The 22996-nt window shown below is 41.2% G+C and overlaps 1 protein-coding gene across 1 annotated transcript in view; it reads left to right on the forward strand.

Annotated features, from left to right (window-relative positions):
• The window catches only part of LOC121635868 (dedicator of cytokinesis protein 9-like), a 73829-nt gene that overhangs the window by 18478 nt on the left and 32355 nt on the right, over nt 1-22996 (forward strand). The window contains 16 exon segments of the mRNA XM_041979234.1: nt 983-1099; nt 4913-5002; nt 7462-7544; nt 10245-10314; nt 10623-10718; nt 12999-13133; nt 13225-13399; nt 13621-13676; nt 15711-15785; nt 15860-16000; nt 19615-19962; nt 20038-20120; nt 20865-20987; nt 21066-21145; nt 21222-21409; nt 22818-22883. Coding sequence (XP_041835168.1) covers nt 983-1099; nt 4913-5002; nt 7462-7544; nt 10245-10314; nt 10623-10718; nt 12999-13133; nt 13225-13399; nt 13621-13676; nt 15711-15785; nt 15860-16000; nt 19615-19962; nt 20038-20120; nt 20865-20987; nt 21066-21145; nt 21222-21409; nt 22818-22883 — 1926 coding nt within the window.

Genomic DNA, 22996 nt, shown 5'->3' on the forward strand with positions numbered 1-22996 from the left:
TACTGGGATTAAAAATTGCTACAGACTGGTTTATACTGGGAGTAAAAGCTGCTACAGACTGGTTTATACTGGGATTAATAGCTGTTACAGACTGGTTTATACTGGGATTAAAAACTGCTACAGACTGGTTTATACTGGGATTAAAAGCTGCTACAGACTGGTTTATACTGGGATTAAAAGCTGCTACAGACTGGTTTTTACTGGGATTAAAAGCTGCTACAGACTGGTTTATACTGGGATTAAAAGCTGCTACAGACTGGTTTATACTGGGATTAAAAGCTGCTACAGACTGGTTTATACTGGGATTAAAAGCTGTTACAGACTGGTTTATACTGGGATTAAAAGCTGCTACAGACTGGTTTATACTGGGATTAAAAGCTGTTACAGACTGGTTTATAGTGGGATTAAAAGCTGTTACAGACTGGTTCATACTGGGATTAAAAGCTGTTACACACTGGTTTATACTGGGATTAAAAGCTGCTACAGACTGGTTTATACTGGGATTAAAAGCTGCTACAGACTGGTTTATACTGGGATTAAAAGCTGTTACAGACTGGTTTATACTGGATTAAAAGCTGCTACAGACTGGTTTATACTGGGATTAAAAGCTGCTACAGACTGGTTTATACTGGGATTAAAAGCTGTTACAGACTGGTTTATACTGGGATTAAAAGCTGCTACAGACTGGTTTATACTGGGATTAAAAGCTGTTACAGACTGGTTTATAGTGGGATTAAAAGCTGTTACAGACTGGTTCATACTGGGATTAAAAGCTGTTACACACTGGTTTATACTGGGATTAAAAGCTGCTACAGACTGGTTTATACTGGGATTAAAAGCTGCTACAGACTGGTTTATACTGGGATTAAAAGCTGTTACACACTGGTTTATACTGGGATTAAAAGCTGCTACAGACTGGTTTATACTGGGATTAAAAGCTGCTACAGACTGGTTGGGCTGATGATGTTTTCTGCTTGTTTAGGTAAAACCAAAGGTCATAGAGCCTCTGGACTATGAGAACGTGGTCCTGCAGAGAAAAACCCAGATCTTCAGCGATGTTCTGCGCGACATGTTGCAGTTTCCTGCAGACGACTTCCAGGTAAGAAGCGAGGCTGCTCAGAAAGGTTTTTATTGAGCCCTAAGGATGCGTCTTTGTTTGGTCTCGCCCTGATTAATAAGCTGAAGAGCTGTGGCTTTGTCTCTGGTTACTGGTGAAGGAGATGTCCACGCTAATGTAAACTGGTTTAAGCTGTTTAGCTGTTGGAAACTTTGCCAGACAAAAAGAAGACAAAATTTTTAAATATTCTTAGTATGTAAATCTGAAAAAACTAGTATGAGTGTGGAAGTTGATCAGAGTAACATCCAGAAGCAACATCAGCATGAATTTAAGACTAAAACAAACTGAACAAACTGGGAAAAAGTAAATAAATAATTTTAAAAAAGGACTGTGCTGGAGATCAGCTGATTATTTAAAGAAAAATCTTGCAAAGGTTTCTCAACCCAAACCCTTCACCCACTACTCAACAATGATCAAGATGAGATGTTCAGTCAGAGGCTTCTTCAGCTCTGCTGCACAGTTTAACTCTACAAAACAACTTCTGAATAATGACAAATGACCCCAAAAAATACTGAAAACTGCTAATGCTTAATGCTTCTGGCTTATTTTTAAATGTAATTATTTTATTTTATTTTATTTTATTTTAATTTATTTTATTTTATTTTATTTCCTGCAGAAAGATGGTTTGGCTGCTTTGTCACCCAGAACAAATTTAGCTTTGCCAGGTGGAGGCTAACGGAGGGAATAAGACTCTTGACACCTGATAATTGATCTTTATTTTGGATTTTGCAACGTTATATTTGAATGTTGGACCAGACGTTGGAAACCAGGGACAGAGACGGTTTATATCTTCACATTATGAAGTTGTATAATGAGGAGTTTGGCTTTTGCAGCTCTCACACATGTGCACGCAGCGTTTTGCTGCTTGCAGAGTGATTTCTTCACCTTTAGGACTAAATCAGCATTGCATCACTGCAGGGCTGAGACGGACCTCGGGGACGTCCGTTTGGAGGACGAAGAGAAAAAAGGAAAAGGCCTTTGTTTTTCCTCGGTGGTTGAAGTCTCCCAAGAAGCAAAAACCAAACTTTAAACTTTTTATTGCTGTCAGTGAATTCCAGGAAAAGATCAAAGCAGCAGTGGAGGTTTCACCGCAAACCATCGAAGACCCAGACTGTGGTGATGATGATGCTTCCTTCATCCTGATGCAGGAGACCTTAACACACTCCCTGCTTTTCTAAATAGAGCATCAAATGTGGATTAGTCTGCAGCATTTGCTTTATTCCTTCCCGTCTAATTTGTAATTGCTGAATACGATCACTTACTCCCACTTATTCTAATAACGCATTTACAGATTAAATTATGTTTCATGCTGCAGACATCTTAACGTGGTTGGTGTGTGTGTGTGTGTGTGTGTGGTGGGAACTCTGCAACCTACAGCGGTTTCACAATCAGTAGATGATGGGTGGTTTTCATAATGAGGCCGTCTGCAGTGCATGGCCACGAGGAACCGACCCGCTCCGTCCATCTGTCTAACCTGACATATGGTTTACATCACCGGGTTTACGGAGCCAGCCAGACATATGGGAGGGGCAAGAACAAGAACATGTGCAGCACAAATACAGTCACTGGCCTCGCTCAGAGATGTGATGGAAGGAGGGAGGCGAAGCGTTCAGCTGTGAGTTAACTTTTCCTCATGCAGATCTCTGCAGAAGCCTTGCAAGTTCTAGCAAATAATAAGATTTTAACTGGGGACGGGAAAGAGGTCAAGTCAGGGTGAATCACGCCACTCTTCTGTTGTTTCCTTTTCAAAGATGAAAGCGGACTCCAGAGGAGTTTCCTCTTGTCCCTCACCGATGCTTAGCACCGCTCCACAGCATCGCCGCAGCCCAGTGCAGCCTTCAAAGCTCCGGTTTAATGGCTGGGAAAGGAATGCTGATAATTAGCGGCCAGCATCTCTCCCCCGTAGATGCTGTGGTTTGATTAGCTGTCACTGAAGTCGCAGGAATGCAGCAGAATAGGCTCTGAAATTCGAAAATAAGCTAGAAGCAGCTCAGAATGGTTTTACTGGTTCACTACTGGACGGGCCACATGCTGAGTTAATCCTTCGCAGCCAGATGTGTTGATCCTTCCCTCCAACAAGATGCACACTAGAATCCAATCTCTGAGAAAAACTGGAAAAAAACGAGAAAATGTCCTGACAGAAAATTATCGGGACTGTACGGACACGTCCGTTGAGCCAGTAACGGAAAGTCCGGTACTTCACATTAAATGTCCTGTTGCATTCACTGACATGTCCGTTAATCTGAAAATGTGCATGTTTGCTGACATGTCCATCTCTTTACACCATTCTCTGGAAACCCTAGAGATAGTTGTGTGCCACTTTTTAAAGTCTCGAACATCTTCTTTCTGCCTCATTCTGATGCTCAGGTTGAACTTCAGCAGGTCGTCTTCACCTCGTCTACATGACTACATGCTGCCCTGTGATTGGCTGGTTAACAGGAAGTAGAACAGGTGGATGAAGTGGACGTTAAATTTAAGTTCACCTGGTCAGAAGGCAATAATTCTAACCTCAGTCTAGAGTATTAAATGATATAAACCTGCCGACCATTGACCAGAATGAACTTTACTGTATAATTTTAAGTTTAAAATGTATTAACTGTACTCAGGGCTGAAAAGAAGAATGAACTCGTGCAGTCTGGGTCATCCTTGATAACTAATGCAAGTGAACTGGTTGAATTGGGGCAGAAGTTCAGTGACCATGAACGCTTCCTGGTGTAAGAATAGAGAATGAACTAAACCAGGTCACTGTGTTGCTTCTCATTCGTTTCTATGGGCTGGGTAGAAAAGAGGGTTAGCACTAGCAGCAGCGTACAGTAGCTCTTCTTCTTCATGGCTATTGACACTCAATCTTACTGACCAGACAGGATCTGACTGACCGGACTGGATCTGACTGACCGGACTGGATCTGACTGACCGGACAGGATCTGTTTGATCGGACTGGATTGGACTGACCGGACTGGATCTGACTGACCGGACAGGATCTGTCTGACCGGACAGGATCTGTCTGATCGGACTGGATCTGTCTGATCGGACTGGATCTGACTGACTGGACTGGATTGGACTGACCGGACTAGATCTGACTGACTGGACTGGATCTGACTGACCGGACTGGATCTGACTGACCGGACTGGATCTGACTGACCGGACAGGATCTGTCTGATTGGACTGGACGGGGGGAAGAAGCAGGACTGGACTAAGTTCATGTTGCAGCTAATTCTCTGTAGCGTCGGTTATTTTTCCTTTGAGCCATTTTTGTCTGTTATTCTGCTGATTATGACGCTGCATTATTAACTTAGCTGCAGGGATGTTCTGCTCTGAAGCAGTCTGGCTAACGCTGAGATCTTAGAAGGGTTTATAAACGGACCCTGATCTGGTTGCTGATAACACCGGAACTGTCACAACATCCAGCAAAACCAAATGTGTCCACATGCCTCAGTGTGTGGAAATGAGTCCTTTGCCCTTTCATCTGTTCCTGGTTCTCTTCAGGTGGCCGATCGGCTGCCATCTTTGTTTTGATGACGGTTATCGCCACTCGTTTAACCCCAACACGGCTTTAGTTTGTTCATACAGACTTAACCCAGGGCCGTTCCTCAGAGGAGATAATTAAATGTAAAAGAATCAGGGTTTATCTTTAAAGTCATCCTGATCCAAGCAGCTGTAGAGAATCCCCGACCTCCCTCTGAAGGAGAGTGCAGAGAGAAGTTTCCTGCAGGTTTTTATGGAATCCCGAGCACTCGTGAAAACAGGACCTGGGTGAATTTGTTGTCATGCCTGCTTTCCGTCTCTTCCCCTCAGATCTCCACCCTGCAGCGCCAGGGCCGGACTCTGTTCTCCACCGTGCCAGAGACTGCTGAAAAAGAAGCCCACTCTCTGTTTGTCCAAGAGGTAAAATCAATACACACCTGGATGGAAGCCTGCTTAGGCCATTCTTCACCCTTTCACCTTGCCCCAAACCGCAGCCTCTCTGCACTGTCCTTTGTTCTCCTCTTCCTCTGAACAGACAGTAACTGGTTTTCACCCCTAGATACTGGAGCTCGTTCTTTATGTTCCAGCGGAGGAGTTTGTTAAATAAACTTCCCTTGTGTCCTCCAGCCTCATGTCTCCTGACAGTGAGGGTGCAGTGGATTGGTCACAGATGGAGTCCACAGTTCATCGGTGTTTCACCTCCAGTTGTTTCAGAGAGCCGGGGTTTGCTGGGTGAGGCCTGATAGAGGGGTAGGTGATAGTCCCGCGTGGATGGAGCCAGGAATTACATCATAGCTACATCTGGAGCAGCTGGGCCATCGTATCCAGACGGGAACCTTTTACTGACCTTCTGGCTCCATCCCCATGTGGTTTTTACTGTTTACTAAGTTATAACCTCATATAACAAACTCACACAGTGTTCAGTTAAGTTTAGTGTAGTTTAGTTTAGTGTAATTTTGTTTAGTTTAGTGTAGTGTAGTTTAATGTAATTTAGTTCAGTTTAGTGTAGTGTAGTTTAGTGTAATTTAGTGTAGTTTATTTTATTTTAGTGTAGTGTAGTTTATTTTAGTGTAGTGTAGTTTAGTTTAGTGTAGTGTAGTTTAGTGTAGTGTAGTTTATTTTATTTTAGTGTAGTGTAGTTTAGTTTAGTGTAGTGTAGTTTATTTTAGTGTAGTGTAGTTTATTTTAGTGTAGTGTAGTTTAGTGTAGTTTAGTTTAGTGTAATTTAGTGTAGTGTAGTTTAGTTTAGTGTAGTGTAGTTTAGTTTAGTGTAGTGTAGTTTATTTTAGTGTAGTGTAGTTTAGTGTAGTTTAGTTTAGTGTAATTTAGTGTAGTGTAGTTTATTTTATTTTAGTGTAGTGTAGTTTAGTTTAGCGTAGTGTAGTTTAGTGTAGTGTAGTTTATTTTAGTGTAGTGTAGTTTAGTTTAGTGTAGTTTAGTTTAGTGTAATTTAGTGTAGTGTAGTTTATTTTAGTGTAGTGTAGTTTAGTTTAGTGTAGTGTAGTTTATTTTAGTGTAGTGTAGTTTATTTTAGTGTAGTGTAGTTTATTTTAGTGTAGTTTAGTTTAGTGTAATTTAGTGTAGTTTATTTTATTTTAGTGTAGTGTAGTTTATTTTATTTTAGTGTAGTTTAGTTTAGTGTAGTGTAGTTTATTTTATTTTAGTGTAGTTTAGTGTAGTTTAGTTTATTTTATTTTAGTGTAGTTTATTTTAGTGTAGTTTAGTTTAGTGTAATTTAGTGTAGTTTATTTTATTTTAGTGTAGTGTAGTTTATTTTATTTTAGTGTAGTTTAGTTTAGTGTAGTGTAGTTTATTTTATTTTAGTGTAGTTTAGTTTAGTGTAGTGTAGTTTATTTTATTTTAGTGTAGTTTAGTTTAGTGTAGTTTAGTTTAGTGTAGTGTAGTTTAGTTTAGTGTAGTGTAGTTTAGTCACACATAATTAATATGAAATCCAGAGGCCATTTTTACAATGACAGGAGTCAGAATAACATTTTTCTGACATTGTTCCAGAATCTCGAGATGCTCGTTGTCTCTGTCCATCTTTCCGTCTGAGAGGCTCCGTCTCTCTAAGGTGCTCTTTTAATATCCAACCTGCTGGTAATGAATCCATCACAGGATAAAATGTCTCAGTTTCATCATGTGAGATGTTGTTAATTTTCTACTGGGAATAAAAAATGACTTGAGGTTGGAGATCGCTGCATTCTGTTTAGTTGAGTTTATTTATTAAAAATGGGAAGAGTACACATGAAAGAACACTTTTGCGTAAATATGTCAGATTTTAGCCATTTTGGCTAATTTCCATCTGTTGTCTCTGGGCAGGTTGTCATTTAAATCTAAACTCTGAAAAGTATAACAAATACGTAAAATAATGTACGTGTGATCATGTTATTGGACGTTCACCTTCTAGAAGCGAACGTCCTTTTATCCCTGACTATAAATGAGAAATGAATTCCATATAAGCAACACTTTTCATTACTTTTTTGTTCATTACACAATGTTCAGACCTGGTATGGATTGTTTTTTTCTATGACATTATGATAAAGACCAGAAATGAAGGAGGGTCAACTTTCTTCTTCTCTTGCTGTATCTGCCTTCATCTTCTGGTGATAATGGTGTCCATGCAGTTGGCCTGAATTTGCTCACACAGTCAGAAGGTATGCTTGCATCCTCTAAGTGAGTTTTAAACTCAGTTTTCCTTTGGATGAAATCATTTTCCTGATGTTGCCACGTCTGCATCGGCAACAGCCGACATCTTGGATGAAAATGAGATGTTACCTCACTTGGTAGAAATAGTTTTAGAAACCTGAGCTTGTCCTTGTTCAGCCATGCATGCTCTAGTAGACCTGTCCCCTCACTCCGCCCTTTCTTTCTGTCTGCAGTGCATTAAAACATACAAGTCTGACTGGCATGTGGTCAACTACAAGTATGAGGAATATTCTGGAGACTTCCGCCAGCTCCCAAAGTAAGTGTCTGCGATCCAGATGTGCTAAGTCGCCTCCATGGATGGGTCCTTCCGATTGGTTTCTGTTAACAGTTTACAAAGCTGCAGCCATGCAGAAAAGACTTGATCCTACACTTTCATATGTGATGTCCAGAGGACGCTGTGTCCATGAGTTCCAAAAGTGTCCTCTACTACAGCTGAACTGATTCTGTAACCACGGTAACGATCTTAACATGACATTTACATGTAATATGTCCCAGTCTGGTACACTATGAACTATGCTGACCCTTAAAACATTACTAAGCTAGCATATTGTAGCAGTTGCTGTGGTGAGTCCTCTGGGTTTATTTGCATATTTCCCATAATGCATTGTGGCTCACCCCCCCCCCCCCCCCCCCCCCCCCCCGGTCTGTTCCGCACCTTAAGTTAAGTTTATGTCTGATTCCTTCAGACAAGCAAGGTACCGGGTGTTTCATAGAGCGATACCATCAGTTTCTGGTCATTTGTATTGATCTTGATATTAATATAAACACTTTAAATTTTAAAGAAAGTGATGAACAGTACAGCTCATTATAGAGATGGCGTTCATGGCTCTTTGAAAGGAGCCGGATCTTGAGGAGTTGTTCATTTCAAAGAGCCATTCAAAAGACTGGCTCGTTCTTACAATATCTTACAAAATTTCACAATATACAAGAATGAATAAACAAAATATGTACCTATATGAAATCTACTAAACAAGATTAAAAAAGTTATAGGAAAATATAGATTAAAAGGATAAACCTGTCAGTGCAAATTCTAGTAAATGTTTAGGATAGAACTCATAGTATTTGTTTCCAAACGATTCTCTCTGCCCATCGATGCTTCACATGAATGGAGCGTGTTGGACATCAGACTTCTGTGATGTCACAAATCTGATGAAGGCAGTGTGGAAAATTTGTATATAAAAAAAATGGCTCACAAATGAACAGCTCACAGCTGTGACTCAGTTCCCATCGTTCATTTAAAAGAGCTGTTCAAAAGAATCGATTCGTCCATGAACGTCACATCTCTACTGATGAGTTAAACACATATTTTTAAATGATAAAATAAACTACAGATTAATATAAGATTATTCATATTTATTCAATTGAAAACAAAATAGGTAAAAGTAATATGATAAATATAATAATAAACTGCAATGGTCTGCATTAAATTAATATCAAAACTATACCTCATCATCGCTAACGGCGTCGTCATGACATCATGACATCTGATAGGCTGCCGTGGTCATGTGACACAGAAGGAAGACACTGTGGCGTCACTGCCTAAAACTCTCAGAAGTAAAAAACAAATGGCCTGTAGTGTACCAGCAGAGGTAACAATACTCAGCAAAGTATTGAACGGGATTTTTTGACTCCAGAGTATTAATACGCCGTCCCTACTGACAGCCTTTAGACTGGTTATGATGTCACAAGATGACGTAATCCCGTATCCCCAACGTTTCCAGAAGAGTCCGTCATTAAGTTTGTCTCCAACATGCTGGATGCTCAGATGGGGTACAGAGCTTTTACCTCTTTTTTGTCTTTTAGCTCTCCTTTTTGTTATAATTGGTGTGAAAATTTTAATTATTTTAATAATTATTAATGCAAAACTAGGTTAATTCATTTATTAAGATTTTATCTCCTCATCTCAAAGTTCTGTGACAAGATTTTATTAAACTGGTGCTACTGGGCTAGATCTAGAGCTACTAGGGGAACATTAAACTATGCATCACTGTGGATATTTTGTCCATTTAGGCACATTTTTCTCTAAATCAGGCCACAACTAAGCAGTTGTGCTGAGGGGCCCCAGATGGCTAGCTGCGGCCCTGGACTGACCTGCTGCTAATTAACCTGATTAGCTGTCAAATGCTCCTCCAGGTGTTTCTGGATTACTTTTCCAGCCTTTTCTTGCTCCTTTTTCCAGACGTGTTGCTGCATCAGATTCACTATCAGCTCATATTTTCCATGAAATGGTCATTTGTTTTCTTTGTGCTATTCTGGATAAAATATTGGTTCATTAGGTTTGCAAGTCGTTGCATTTTGTGTTTAATGAGATTTTCTTGCAGGAGGATAGTTCATGTCTTCTCTGCAGCTTTGCTGATGGTCCTCTGAGTTCAGCGTGCTGCTAAATCCCTCTCAGGCATTCTGTAAATCTTATTGTGTTTAGTGACGCTGCCCTTTGTTTACAGCCCAGTGAATTATTTAGCCAGAACACTATTAACTTGGATATCTGCCTCCTTCACAACAATAGGAGACTTCCTGTTTCCACCCAGATAAGCAGGACTATTCCTGGAGCACTGCTGACTGAAACAATTAAAACAATTGAAAAAATGCATCATGTGTCCTTGGACAAGCCACTTTCCTTGAAGACAGGAATGAGCTTTACAGATGTTGTGTCTCATGGTTAAATCGTTGTGGAGTAGACGGCCTAGGCCTTGACTTTATTCATGCAAGTCGTTCCCTGTAGAAAGCTGGTCTGGTAGGGGTCGAAGGTCAAGCAGCAGCTGCAGTTCGGTCAGATAAACATTGTAAGATGAAAGGATTACTGAAATTAAAGAAAATTACTTCTACAATTTCTATATTTTGCTTTCTGTAAAATGTGTTCACTAAAAAAAGGTGTGTTGGTGCAGTTAAACATCTAAACCTGCAGGACCGGAGCGGGACATTCCTAGTCTAACGGATCTTTTCTCTCTCCTTTCAGTAAAGTGTTGAGGCCTGAGAAACTAGTGGCTCACTTGTTTGAGGTGGATGAAGACGTGGAAAAAGATGAGGTAACATAACCAACGCAAACTTCTGGAAACTGGAACCAGAAAACCTCCACAAACTCTTTTCAAACGGAGGAAAAAAAGTGCAACAGATGGCCGACATTAGTTTTAGTTGAGTTTAGCAACCTGCTGGGCCTGCACCACCCAGTAACTACCTCCCTCATGTCGTGACCTTTACAGGACGCTGAATTCTCCTGTTGGTCCTGAAGAAGGAGAGCAGCTAAAATCATTTGTGTAAACAAGTGTGAGACAACAGATTTATATTTAGTTATTTTCTTGATGTTTTTAACATCCCCTTCTTTAACCCCCTCCAGGACACGGCCTCCCTTGGATCTCAGAAGGGAGGAGTTTCCAAACATGGCTGGCTCTACAAAGGCAACATGAACAGTGCAATCAGTGTTACAATGAGGGTGGGTGCACCGCTAACAGCTACAGAAACACATAAGACAACAGTTCAATAAGTTAGAAGGTCAGTTAAAACAGCATCTAATAGTATGAAGGACAAACGTCTGCTTTAACACTGAACTTGATGGCTGCCGTCATCAGAAACATGTGAAACTGGTACAAGAAACGGAAACAGCAGCTTTAGTAAAGGAAGAGATGCAGAGCTGGAGAAATATACATGTAGATCACATGATAATGTTCCACAATCACGTTTTCACAATCCACATGTAAACACGTGGTTGTGAACATTATCATGTGATCCACATATCCGTATATGCTTCGCATGTGCTTCATATCTGCTTCACATGTGCTTCATATCTGCTTCATTTGTGCTTCATATCTGCTTCACATGTGCTTCATATCTGCTTCACATGTGCTTCATATCTGCTTTGCATGTGCTTCATATCTGCTTCACATGTGCTTCATATCTGCTTCGCATGTGCTTCATATCTGCTTCGCATGTGCTTCATATCTGCTCTGCATGTGCTTCATATCTGCTTTACATGTGCTTCATATCTGCTTCGCATGTGCTTCATATCTGCTTCACATGTGCTTCATATCTTCACATGTGCTTCATATCTGCTTCACATGTGCTTCATATCTGCTCTGCATGTGCTTCATATCTGCTTCACATGTGCTTCATATCTGCTTCACATGTGCTTCATATCTGCTTCACATGTGCTTCATATCTTCACATGTGCTTCATATCTGCTTTGCATGTGCTTCATATCTGCTTTGCATGTGCTTCATACACACGTGGACAAAATTGTTGGTACCCTTCGGTTAATGAAAGAAAAACAGAAGCATGGTTAAAATTACACCAGCAGCAGCCTGAAGCGTTGGTCCAAGGCAGGATGGATCCATGTTTAGATATTTGAGTTAACAGGAAGTAGAACAAACAGGTGGAGCTGATTAAATGAGTTTAGTTTGACCGAGTGTGAAGGCAATAATTCAAATCTACATCAAGAAGTCCAACATTATGTTAATGATCTAAACCTGCAGATCATTCACACAAAATGATCTTTACTGTAAAGTTCTTATGTTTAAAAGTATTTATATTAATGGAATTTAACCGTTTACAGGGCTGACCTGAGCTTTGGTTGGTAGGTAGTGTGATGTACGTTTGTGGTTTAAATCCAGTTTCTCTGGACCCCTCCTTAGTTTTATTAAGATTAGATGTTTTTTAAGACATGTCACTTATTAGAAATATTTTTTTATTAATAAAAAAATAAAAGCTTGTACACTGTAAAAAATGAATGTAAACTATTTCAGCAGCAGTGTCAGGAAAGACCAGGGGAAATAAATCATAAACTTTCCAACATAGGAACACAGTTCATACCTTTACTTTACATCTTTTCTTTACTTAATGTTTAAAGAAGGATGTTAGCTTGAGTAATAATTAAATGACCTAAAAATATGGTCAAACAATACTAATAGTAAAAAGATTAATTGGTTTTATTGAGCAATTCTTGTATTAAAACAGTATTTTATATAATTAAACAATATATCACCAAGAAAACATTTGATTTAAAACATACTTCTTTTATTCTTTATTGATATTAAACTTTAATTTAGCCGTTTGACTATTTTCTTTTAAAATGACATTTTATTAAAATTATGATGAATTTGAAACTGTATTATAAAAGTTAAATAATATTTCCTATAATGAAATGATTTTTATGTGTTTTTACTATTAGATGTTTTCATTTTCCATTAGATGTGTAAGTTTAGTCTCTTTCTGTCATCTGTATTTCTACGTGGTCAGTCAGGAAAAGACTGAAATTCTGCAGATTTTTTACAGCGAGTTATTCCACATCCTTGAAGCTGCGAATGTAGAATCCCAGCAATCTTCCTGTAGAATATTTCGGTGTCCGAGGCTGTTGGCTCAGCTGCAGCTCCTCGGTGCAGGTCCAGGTCCGAGTCAAGTCATCCCACTTCAGAAACCACTTCAGAAAAAGGCCCAAAAGTACTTTAAAAAGATTTTAAAAAGAGGATTCAGATGTCAGGCTGCACAAAGAATTCATCAGACGCAGGAAAAGTGAAACAGCTGGAAGTTTAAGATCAGAACTTAAACCAAATAGAAAATAAACTGGCTGAACAGATGAACTCATTTCTCCCTCTGAGGAGGATCACCCACCGGGTTATTTTCCCCTGGAGCTTTGCCCTGTTTCCATTTTACTGTATTTTTAGAGGAACAGAGAAAGAGGTCCTGTAGATTTTTAACATGATCTATTTTAACTCTGTAGTCCTTCAAGAGGAGGTACTTCCATCTGGCTCAGCTGGGCGATGGATCCTACAACCTGAACTTCTACAAGGATGAAAACACCTCCAAGGAGCCCAAAGGGACCATCTTCCTGGACTCCTGCATGGGTGTTGTCCAGGTAAAGTCGAGGAAAATGAAAGTTTGAAATGTTTTTTGGCCTAAACAGACCTTCTGTGAATGAAACCACGTTTGCATTTACGTTCCTGTAGAACAGCAAAGTGCGTCGCTTTGCGTTTGAGCTGAAGATGCAGGACAAGAGTACCTTCCTGCTGGCGGCAGACGGCGAGGCGGAGATGGACGAGTGGATCGGGACCCTCAACAGGATCCTCCACAGCAGCTTTGAGCAGGCCATGCAGGAGAAGAGGAACGGCGACCTGCACGATGGTGTGTTGGGTTTGCATCTGTTTGCCTTGTTGTGCAGATGTGAGCTTGTTCTCTCTCAAAGGGATGATTATCTTCTGGGTTCCTTCCTGGTGAAGGTCCATGCTTTACAGACTTCGTCACCAGTATTTTTCCTCTGTTTTTTATCCTTCTTTTCATGGAAAGGCAACACTTCATTATGTTTTCATGTAGCAGCCACAGCTAACGGATGATTTCTCTAACAGATGAGGAACACGGAAAAACAGACCTTTCCTCTGGAAGCTTTCAGGACACCTTTCAGGTAGGCTTTTTATAATCCATGTCAACATTGTGTTAGTCTCAAGATATTACATGGAAACGGTCCTAAGCGGCTGTATTTTCTGCAACCACATTTTCCTTTCAAGCAAACAAACATCTGGTTTAATGTGTTTGGTCTGAATGTAGGAGCCAGACGTGGCCGACGCAGCAGTGTAACGTGGCAGTCTGAACACAAACACAGAAAGCAGGATGTTTCTGGCGCTGGTAGCCAAAATGTGGTGTTTCACTGCTCTTCACCAAACAGGAAAAACGGCTGCCGACCGACAGAAAACATCACTGCTGAGAGGAGGAAAACTGGCTTTAAGAGGATAAAAATATAACTAAATATATACTTTAGTTGGTGTGTTTCCAATAAATTAATAAATTATTTTGGTCCACTTCATCAGCTCCACCTGTTGAACTTCCTGTTAACACTAAAATCTGATCAGCCAATCACATGGCAGCATCTAGTCATGTGAAGATGGTTGTCTGGGCCAGAGTGTCTGGTTCATGTCAGAGGTCAGAAGAGAACGAGCAGACAGGTTGGAGATGACAGAAAGAAAACAGGAAGTCCAATAAGCACTGGATCCTACCAAAGTCTGCAGAACATCATCTCTGAACACACAACACGTCCAGCCTGGAAGCAGATGGGCTCCAGCAGCAGAAGACACACCGGGTGCCTCCTGCCAGCTAAGAACAGGAAACTGAGGCTACAATTCACACACACTCACCAACACTGGACAATAGAAGATGGAGAAACGTTGCTGGTCTGATGAGTCTCCATTTCAGCTCCACATTCAGATGCTAGGCTCAGAAACATCATGAAAACATGGATCCATCCATCATCTTGGTCCACTTTGGGCCCCTTAGTACCAGCGTGGCCTGGTTTAACCAGCACAGCCTACCTGAGTATTGTTGCTGACCATGTCCATCCCTTTATGACCACAGTGGAGCATCTTCTGATGCTACTTCCAGCAGGATAATGCACCATGTCACAAAGCTCAGATCATCTCCACCTGCTTTCTAGAACATGACGATGAGTTCACTGGACTCCAACAGCCTCCACAGCCACCAGATCTCAGTCCAGTAGAGCAGCTTTGGGATGTGGTGGAACGGGAGATTCTCATCATGGATGCAGCCGACAAACCTGCAGCAACTGTGTGATGCTGTCATGTCAATATGGAGAAAACCTCTGAGGAAGGTTTCCACCACCTGCTTCATCTATCACACCAGGATTAAAAAGGTCCGACCCGGTACTAGAAGGTGGTCCTGATGAAGAGGAGGACCCGGTACTAGAAGGTGGTCCTGATGAAGAGGACGACCCGGTACTAGAAGGTGGTCCTGATGAGGACGACGGCCCGGTACTAGAAGGTGGTCCTGATGAGGACGACGGCCCGGTACTAGAAGGTGGTCCTGATGAAGAGGACGTAATGGTTCTAGAAGGTGGACCTGATGAAGAGGACGACCCGGTACTAGAAGGTGGACCCGATGAAGAGGACGACCCGGTACTAGAAGGTGGACCTGATGAAGAGGACGACCCGGTACTAGAAGGTGGACCTGATGAAGGGGATGGTTGGTGTAAATCAGGAGGTTGAAGTTGGTGTGTGTAGAGCAGCTTAATGCATAAAATCCAATTTGTTAATAGTAAACGCTGCATGTTTTATATTCTGGCAGTGAAAATAGGATTATTACTCAGGAGTAAAAATACATTTTAGAAAAGGAGAAATTAATCCCTTAAAGCCAGAATTTATTTAAAATGATGTAAATAGAAAATAAATACAGAAAAAAATGACAGACTGGAATAAAACAAGTGCAAATAAACTTAAAATAAATTAATAAAAATAAAAAAATAATTATAAATTAAAAATTAATTGTATAAAAATAAATGCATAAGATTAAATCAAAGCTAATAAAAAATATCTACAGATTCTCTGACTGGATTATTCTGTATTCAGCGTCCTGACATGGACAGAATGATGTTTATTATTGATCCGTCGGCTGGAGTTTTTCTGCTCCTGTCTTTTTCCGTCTCTAACAGACTTCCCGAGACACTGAATCCAAAATGAGGAGCGAAGCTCGGCTCAAGCTGTTCACTCTGGATCCCGACACACAGGTGACGAGTTAATCCTGCATCATGTTGGAGTTGCTTTTATTTCTGGATTTTTAAAGCAGCGCTTGTTTCTGCAGAAACTGGACTTTTCCAGCATCGAGCCGGATGTGCGTCAGTTCGAGGAGAAGTTTGGAAAGAGAGTTCTGGTCAGCTGCCACAACCTGTCCTTCAACCTGCAGGGCTGCGTGGCCGAAAACGACGACGGGCCGACAACAAACGTACGTCCGCGTCATGTTTCAGAGCAGGAACGAGTGTTGGAGCTTTTCCAACATTATCCTGGGAATCGTGCTTTTGGCAAACTAGAGCGAGGTTTAAATCAGTTAAGAAGATCACAGACAGTTTAGACGTCCCACCCCCCATCAGAACCAGCTGTTACCATGACACCAAGCCTGGGCCTCCCACCAGGTCTCTTGCCGTCTCTGCATCTGTGGAAGGAGAGCGTCTTTAACGCTTAGCAGAGGAACTCGGCTGTTAGCTTCCAGCTGTTCACACATACAGGCACTCACTCAAAGCCATTAATAAAAACCCAGACTGGAAAGAGTGGATGGGAGGACGATAACATCCATGGTATATTTGATTCAGATGAAATATGAGAAGTGCATCAGTAATAACTGTGTTTGGCTGCTAAACATCTTCATACAAGGTCTAGTTTCCTGCCTGCTGTCTGAAACAAACCCAACTAAATAAATGAATATCTCCATAACTAGCTGGGCTGGATGTATAATCCTGGTCTCTACAGAAAGCTGAGACATGAGATTACTACAGAAAAGTCAGAATCAGGATACGCGTTACTATCAGAGTAAATTTACCTGGAATACAGTAGAACATGAAAAAGTTATCTAAAAGAAAACCACATTACTTTCAGTGGAAGCCAGAGAAGAGCTGCCCCGTTCACCTAGGAATGAGTAAATTAATCCTAGGAATGAGTAAAGTAGTCCTAGGAATGAGTAAAGTAATCCTAGGAATGAGTAAATAATCCTAGGAATGAGTAAAGTAGTCCTAGAAATGAGTAAATAATCCTAGGAATGAGTAAAGTAGTCCTAGGAATGAGTATATAATCCTAGGAATGAGTAAAGTAGTCCTAGGAATGAGTAAAGTAGTCCTAGGAATGAGTAAAGTAATCCTAGGAATGAGTAAAGTAGTCCTAGGAATGAGTAAAGTGATCCTAGGAATGAGTAAAGTAGTCCTAGGAATGAGTAAAGTAGTCCTTGGAATGAGTCAAGTAATCCTAGGAATGAGTAAAGTAGTCCTAGGAATGAGTAAAGTAGTCCTAGGAATGAGTAAAGTAGTCCTAGGAATGAGTAAAGTAATCCTAGAAATGAGTAAATAACCCTAGGAAGGAGTAAAGTAGTCCTAGAAATGAGTAAAGTAGTCCTAGGAATGAGTAAAGTAGTCCTAGGAATGAGTAAAGTAATCCTAGGAATGAGTAAAGTAGTCCTAGGAATGAGTAAAGTAATCCTAGGAATGAGTGAAGTAGTCCTAGGAATGAGTAAAGTAGTCCTAGGAATGAGTAAAGTAATCCTAGGAATGAGTAAAGTAGTCCTAGGAATGAGTAAAATAATCCTAGGAATGAGTAAAGTAGTCCTAGGAATGAGTAAATAATCCTAGGAATGAGTAAAGTAGTCCTAGGAATGAGTGAAGTAGTCCTAGGAATGAGTAAAGTAGTCCATGGAATGAGTAAAGTAATCCTAGGAATGAGTAAAGTAGTCCTAGGAATGAGTAAAGTAGTCCTAGGAATGAGTAAAGTAATCCTAGGAATGAGTGAAGTAGTCCTCGGAATGAGTATATAATCCTAGGAATGAGTAAACTAATCCTAGGAATGAGTAAAGTAGTCCTAGGAATGAGTAAAGTAATCCTAGGAATGAGTAAAGTAGTCCTAGGAATGAGTGAAGTAGTCCTAGGAATGAGTAAAATAATCCTAGGAATGAGTAAATAATCCTAGGAATGAGTAAAGTAATCCTAGAAATGTGTAAATAATCCTAGGAATGAGTAAAGTAGTCCTAGGAATGAGTAAAGTAGTCCTAGGAATGAGTAAAGTAGTCCTAGGAATGAGTATATAATCCTAGGAATGAGTAAAGTAGTCCTAGAAATGAGTAAATAATCCTAGGAATGAGTAAAGTAATCCTAGGAATGAGTAAAGTAGTCCTAGGAATGAGTGAAGTAGTCCTAGGAATGAGTAAAGTAATCCTAGGAATGAGTAAATAATCCTAGGAATGAGTAAAGTAATCCTAGAAATGTGTAAATAATCCTAGGAATGAGTAAAGTAGTCCTAGGAATGAGTAAAGTAGTCCTAGGAATGAGTAAAGTAGTCCTAGGAATGAGTATATAATCCTAGGAATGAGTAAAGTAGTCCTAGGAATGAGTAAAGTAGTCCTAGGAATGAGTAAATAATCCTAGGAATGAGTAAAGTAGTCCTAGGAATGAGTAAAGTAGTCCTAGGAATGAGTAAAGTAATCCTAGAAATGAGTAAATAATACTAGGAATGAGTAAAGTAGTCCTAGAAATGAGTAAAGTAGTCCTAGGAATGAGTAAAGTAGTCCTAGGAATGAGTAAAGTAATCCTAGGAATGAGTAAAGTAGTCCTAGGAATGAGTAAAGTAATCCTAGGAATGAGTAAAGTAGTCCTAGGAATGAGTAAAGTAGTCCTTGGAATGAGTAAAGTAATCCTAGGAATGAGTAAAGTAGTCCTAGGAATGAGTAAAGTAATCCTAGGAATGAGTAAAGTAGTCCTAGGAATGAGTAAAATAATCCAAGGAATAAGTAAAGTAGTCCTAGAAATGAGTAAAGTAATCCTAGGAATGAGTAAAGTAGTCCTAAGAATGAGAAAATAATCCTAGGAATGAGTAAAGTAGTCCTAGGAATGAGTAAAGTAGTCCTAGGAATGAGTAAATAATCCTAGGAATGAGTAAAGTAATCCTAGGAATGAGTAAAGTAGTCCTAGGGAATGAGTAAATTAATCCTAGGAATGAGTAAATAATCCTAGGAATTAGTAAAATTGTCCTAGGGAATGAGTAAATTAATCCTAGGAATGAGTAAATAATCCTAGTATGAGTAAAGTAATCCTAGGAATGAGTAAATAATCCCAGGAATGAGTAATGAGTACTATATTTCACTCTTAGAAAATAACTTGGATACTTGTTGGTTGACTTACATGATGGACACCTCTATCGACCAATCACAGTCCAGAGAATAAAGGTGTAACATCCAAACTCACTACGGAGAAACCAATAATGTTCCAGAAAGAAGCAAACCCCAAGCTTACAGAGTCCTTCACTATAAAACCTCCTTCATCTCCATGGAAACCAGCAGGACCTTCATAATTCATGTCAAACAAAGTCAGAGTCACAGGCGAAACATTAGCAGAGTTTTTAGAGCTGGAATCAAACTTTTCACCACAAACAGCAACAGTAAGACCTGGTTTCTGGTTCTGGCTGCTAGCTCCAGAGTTTCTGTCCCACCGTGGTGAGACAGACGTCTCTGGAACCAGCAGAGTCTCTGCTGTCATGTGACTCCTGGTTTGTGTGGAGAAATGATCAGAAGCTCTAACATGGACCAAGATGTTCTCCTGGTTTCTACATTCCTATAAAACTGCTGGGGTCTGAACTGTGTTTGGTTTGGATGCCGATGCTTGGTGGAGTCTTTCAGCTGAGTTTCTCCATCATGTTGCTATGCTAACTGCTAGCATTGCTACATGCTAGCATTGCTACATGCTAGCATTGCTGCTTCCTGGCGTTTGCTAACATCTACTGGACTCTAGGATCTCATGGATCTCATGTTTTCATGCTTTCAATTTGATTTAAAAACATTTCCTTTCCTCTTCTTTTCCACCAAAGGTAGAGCCTTTCTTCTTGGTCTTGTCCCTGTTTGATGTCCAGAACAGCAGGAAGATCTCGGCCGACTTCCACGTGGATCTGAACCACCCTTTGGTCCGACAGATGGTGTACAGCCATGGTAGTGGGCCGGACCTGCAGATCAACGGCAGCAGCAACGATGATCCTCTAGGAAGCCACAGGCTAGCTACTGGACTCCCCCACCAGGCTCTTCTGTACCCCAAACAGGGGGTGTTCTCTGTTACTTGCCCCCATCCGGAGATCTTCCTGGTGGCTAGAATAGAGAAGGTCCTGCAAGGAGGGATCACCCACTGCACCGAACCATATATGAAGAGCTCGGACTCTACAAAGGTCCGCACAGAAGGAGGAAGAGTCTTCACCTTATGTTGTCACTAGACCACAGAATTAATCAGGTCTTTTTTCCAGGTGGCTCAAAAGGTGCAGAAGAATGCCAGGACAGCGTGCAGCAGACTGGGACAGTACAGAATGCCGTTCGCCTGGGCTGCCAGGTCTGAAACACGTTTACAGCAGAGCGGCTGTGATAAAAACCAGTTTAAGCTGGGAATACTGTCCAGATTGATTATAAATCCATTACTTAGACACAAACCAATATTCACATCCTTTTGCTGCAGACGTTAGAAAATATCTCTTCAACAGAAAATATGTATTTGATTAAGAAAACTTATAGAAACTTTAACCTGTCTAAGAAGCACCATGATGGTTGGATTCATATTTGTGGCTCTGTCATGATCAAAAATTTGAAGTTTTTTATTGATAAAATGAACAGGAGGCCCTCAGGGAACCGTTTTAGGCCCCATCCTTTCCGATTTGTAGTTTATTGACAGTTAAGTTTGTGTTTCCTGTCAGCTGTTTACATTTGAACCCACTGAAAACTGTTACCTTCATACCTAAAAATTCTGTAAACTGTTAATATTAAATCTTTAATTCCGTATGGATCTATCTGATTCATATAGTTTTTGCATCACTTGAAAATCCTGCCAAACACAACCTGAGCCTAGTCTTCTGCCCCCTGGTGGACATCTTTTTTACTACAATAATTTTGACACATCATCAATCCCGATTAATTTGTAAGCTGTGATTAATCAGATTAAATTTTTAATCATTTGACAGCCCTGGTTTAAACAGAAATGGAGCAGAAGATTTGAGAGGAAAAGACATGCCTATTAAAACCAGCATGATCAAACTATCCTGCTCAGTAAATCCAGTGGTTTCTTCTTCTTCTGTCTGTCTAGGCCGGTGTTTAAAGACGCTTCAGGAACTCTGGATAAAAACACTCGTTTCTCAGCTCTGTTCAGACAGGACAGCAGCAAGCTGTCCGACGAGGACATGTTCAAACTACTTACTGACTTCAGAAAGTATGACCCCCCCACTCTGCTTCACCCCTCTTTACTTGCTTTGGTCCGTTTATAAAAGAACTTTGTTTTTTCCTACAGACCGGAGAAAATGGCCAAACTCCCCGTCCTCTTGGGGAACTTGGACGTGACTATTGATAGCGTGGCTCCGGATGGAAGCAGTAAATATTTACTCCCTCACTTCTGGCCATGTGTTTGTAAGAAGCAGACTTATTGATCGGTGTGCGCTGCTTGCAGACTGCATCACGTCCTCCTACATCCCTGTGAGGAACTTTGATGCCAGCGGACCGGGCAGCGCTCTCTTGGAGGTGGAGGAGTTCGTCCCCTGCATCGCGAAGTGCTCCCAGCCCTTCACCATCTACAAAAACCACCTCTACGTCTACCCAAAACACCTCAAATATGACGGGCAGAAATCTTTTGCAAAGGTTTGTTTAACAAGGGTGTAAAAAACATTTATTATGTGGAACATTTATTCAGTTTTACTTTCTTCTACTGACCTCTGCGTCCTTTAGTGCCACCATACGGTTGAATGGATGTATGTTGGAGGAGTGAATGTTGATGCATGATCAGTTTTTATGTTTATTTGTGTTAATTATAAGGCATGAACCCATATCCTCACAGTGCAGCTTAATTTCATTGTGCATTTTTGTAAAGAATTAATTTTATAAAAGAATATTATCCATCCATTTTCTGCCGCTTATCCGGAGTCGGGTCACAGGGGCAGCTGCCTAAGCAGGGAAACCCAGACTTCCCTCTCCCCGGCCACATTCACCAGCTCATCCGGAGGGATCCCGAGGTGTTCCCAGGCCAGCCGAGAGATGTAGTCCCTCCAGCGTGTCCTGGGTCTTCCCCGGGGCCTCTTTCCGGTGGGACGTGGCCGGAACACCTCAGCAGGGAGGCGTCCAGGAGGCATCCTAACCAGATGCCCACAGCTCGTGGCCATAGGTGAGGGTAGGAACGTAGATCGACCGGTAAACCCAGAGCTTTGCCTTTTGGCTCAGCTCCTTCACCACGACAGACCGATGCAGAGTCCGCATCACTGCGGATGCCGCACCGATCCACCTGTCCATCTCCCGTTCCATCCTACCATCACTCCTGTACAAGACCCCGAAATACGTGAACTCCTCCACTTGGGGCAGGACCCTATTGCAGACCCGGAGAGAGCACTCCACCCTTTTCCGGCTGAGGACCATGGTCTCGGACTTGGAAGTGCTGATTCTCATCCCAGCTGCTTCACACTCGGCTGCGAATCGCTCCAGTGAGAGCTGAAGATCACGGCCCGATGAAGTCAACAGAACTACATCATCCGCAAAGAGCAGAGACCCAATCCTGAGGCCACCGAACTGGATCTCCTCAACACCTCGGCTGCATCTAGAAATTCTGTCCATAAAAGTTATGAACAGAATCGGTGACAAAGGGCAGCCTTGGCGGAGTCCAACCCGCACTGGAAACGATTCTGATTTACTGCCGGCGATGCGGACCAAGCTCTGACACCGGTCGTACAGGGACCGAACAGCTCGTACAAGCGGGTCCGGCACTCCCGGAGTACCCCTCACTGGAGGGGGTAATTAAATAAAACACATACGATTAAAGATGTAGAGATGTGGACTAAATCGGTATGTGTATATATGTACATATAAACTGCCAATGAGACAACAGGCAGTGGCCTCCAGCTCATTCTGGATTTTATTCATACATTATTAAAATATTATTAAAGTATATTCTGTGTTATGTGTATTATGTTCCGTCTTTTATTTTAAGGATCTTAATGTGGACCTGAGCTGTTTCCTGTCCTGAGGCTGAATCCGACCCGCTGTGTTTTTCTGCCTGCAGGCCAGAAATATCGCTGTTTGCATCGAATTCAAGGACTCGGATGAGGACGAGGCCGAGTCGCTGAAGGTGGATTTACCGGGATGTTGAGCCCTTTCCGGCTTCCTCAGTGATGTTACAGCTGCAGTTTAGAAAGTTTTTTTAATCTATTTTCATATTATTTATCTTTATAAATGAGTTGT

This window comes from Melanotaenia boesemani, chromosome 24 (assembly GCF_017639745.1).
Source record: "Melanotaenia boesemani isolate fMelBoe1 chromosome 24, fMelBoe1.pri, whole genome shotgun sequence".
Lineage (NCBI taxonomy): Eukaryota > Metazoa > Chordata > Actinopteri > Atheriniformes > Melanotaeniidae > Melanotaenia > Melanotaenia boesemani.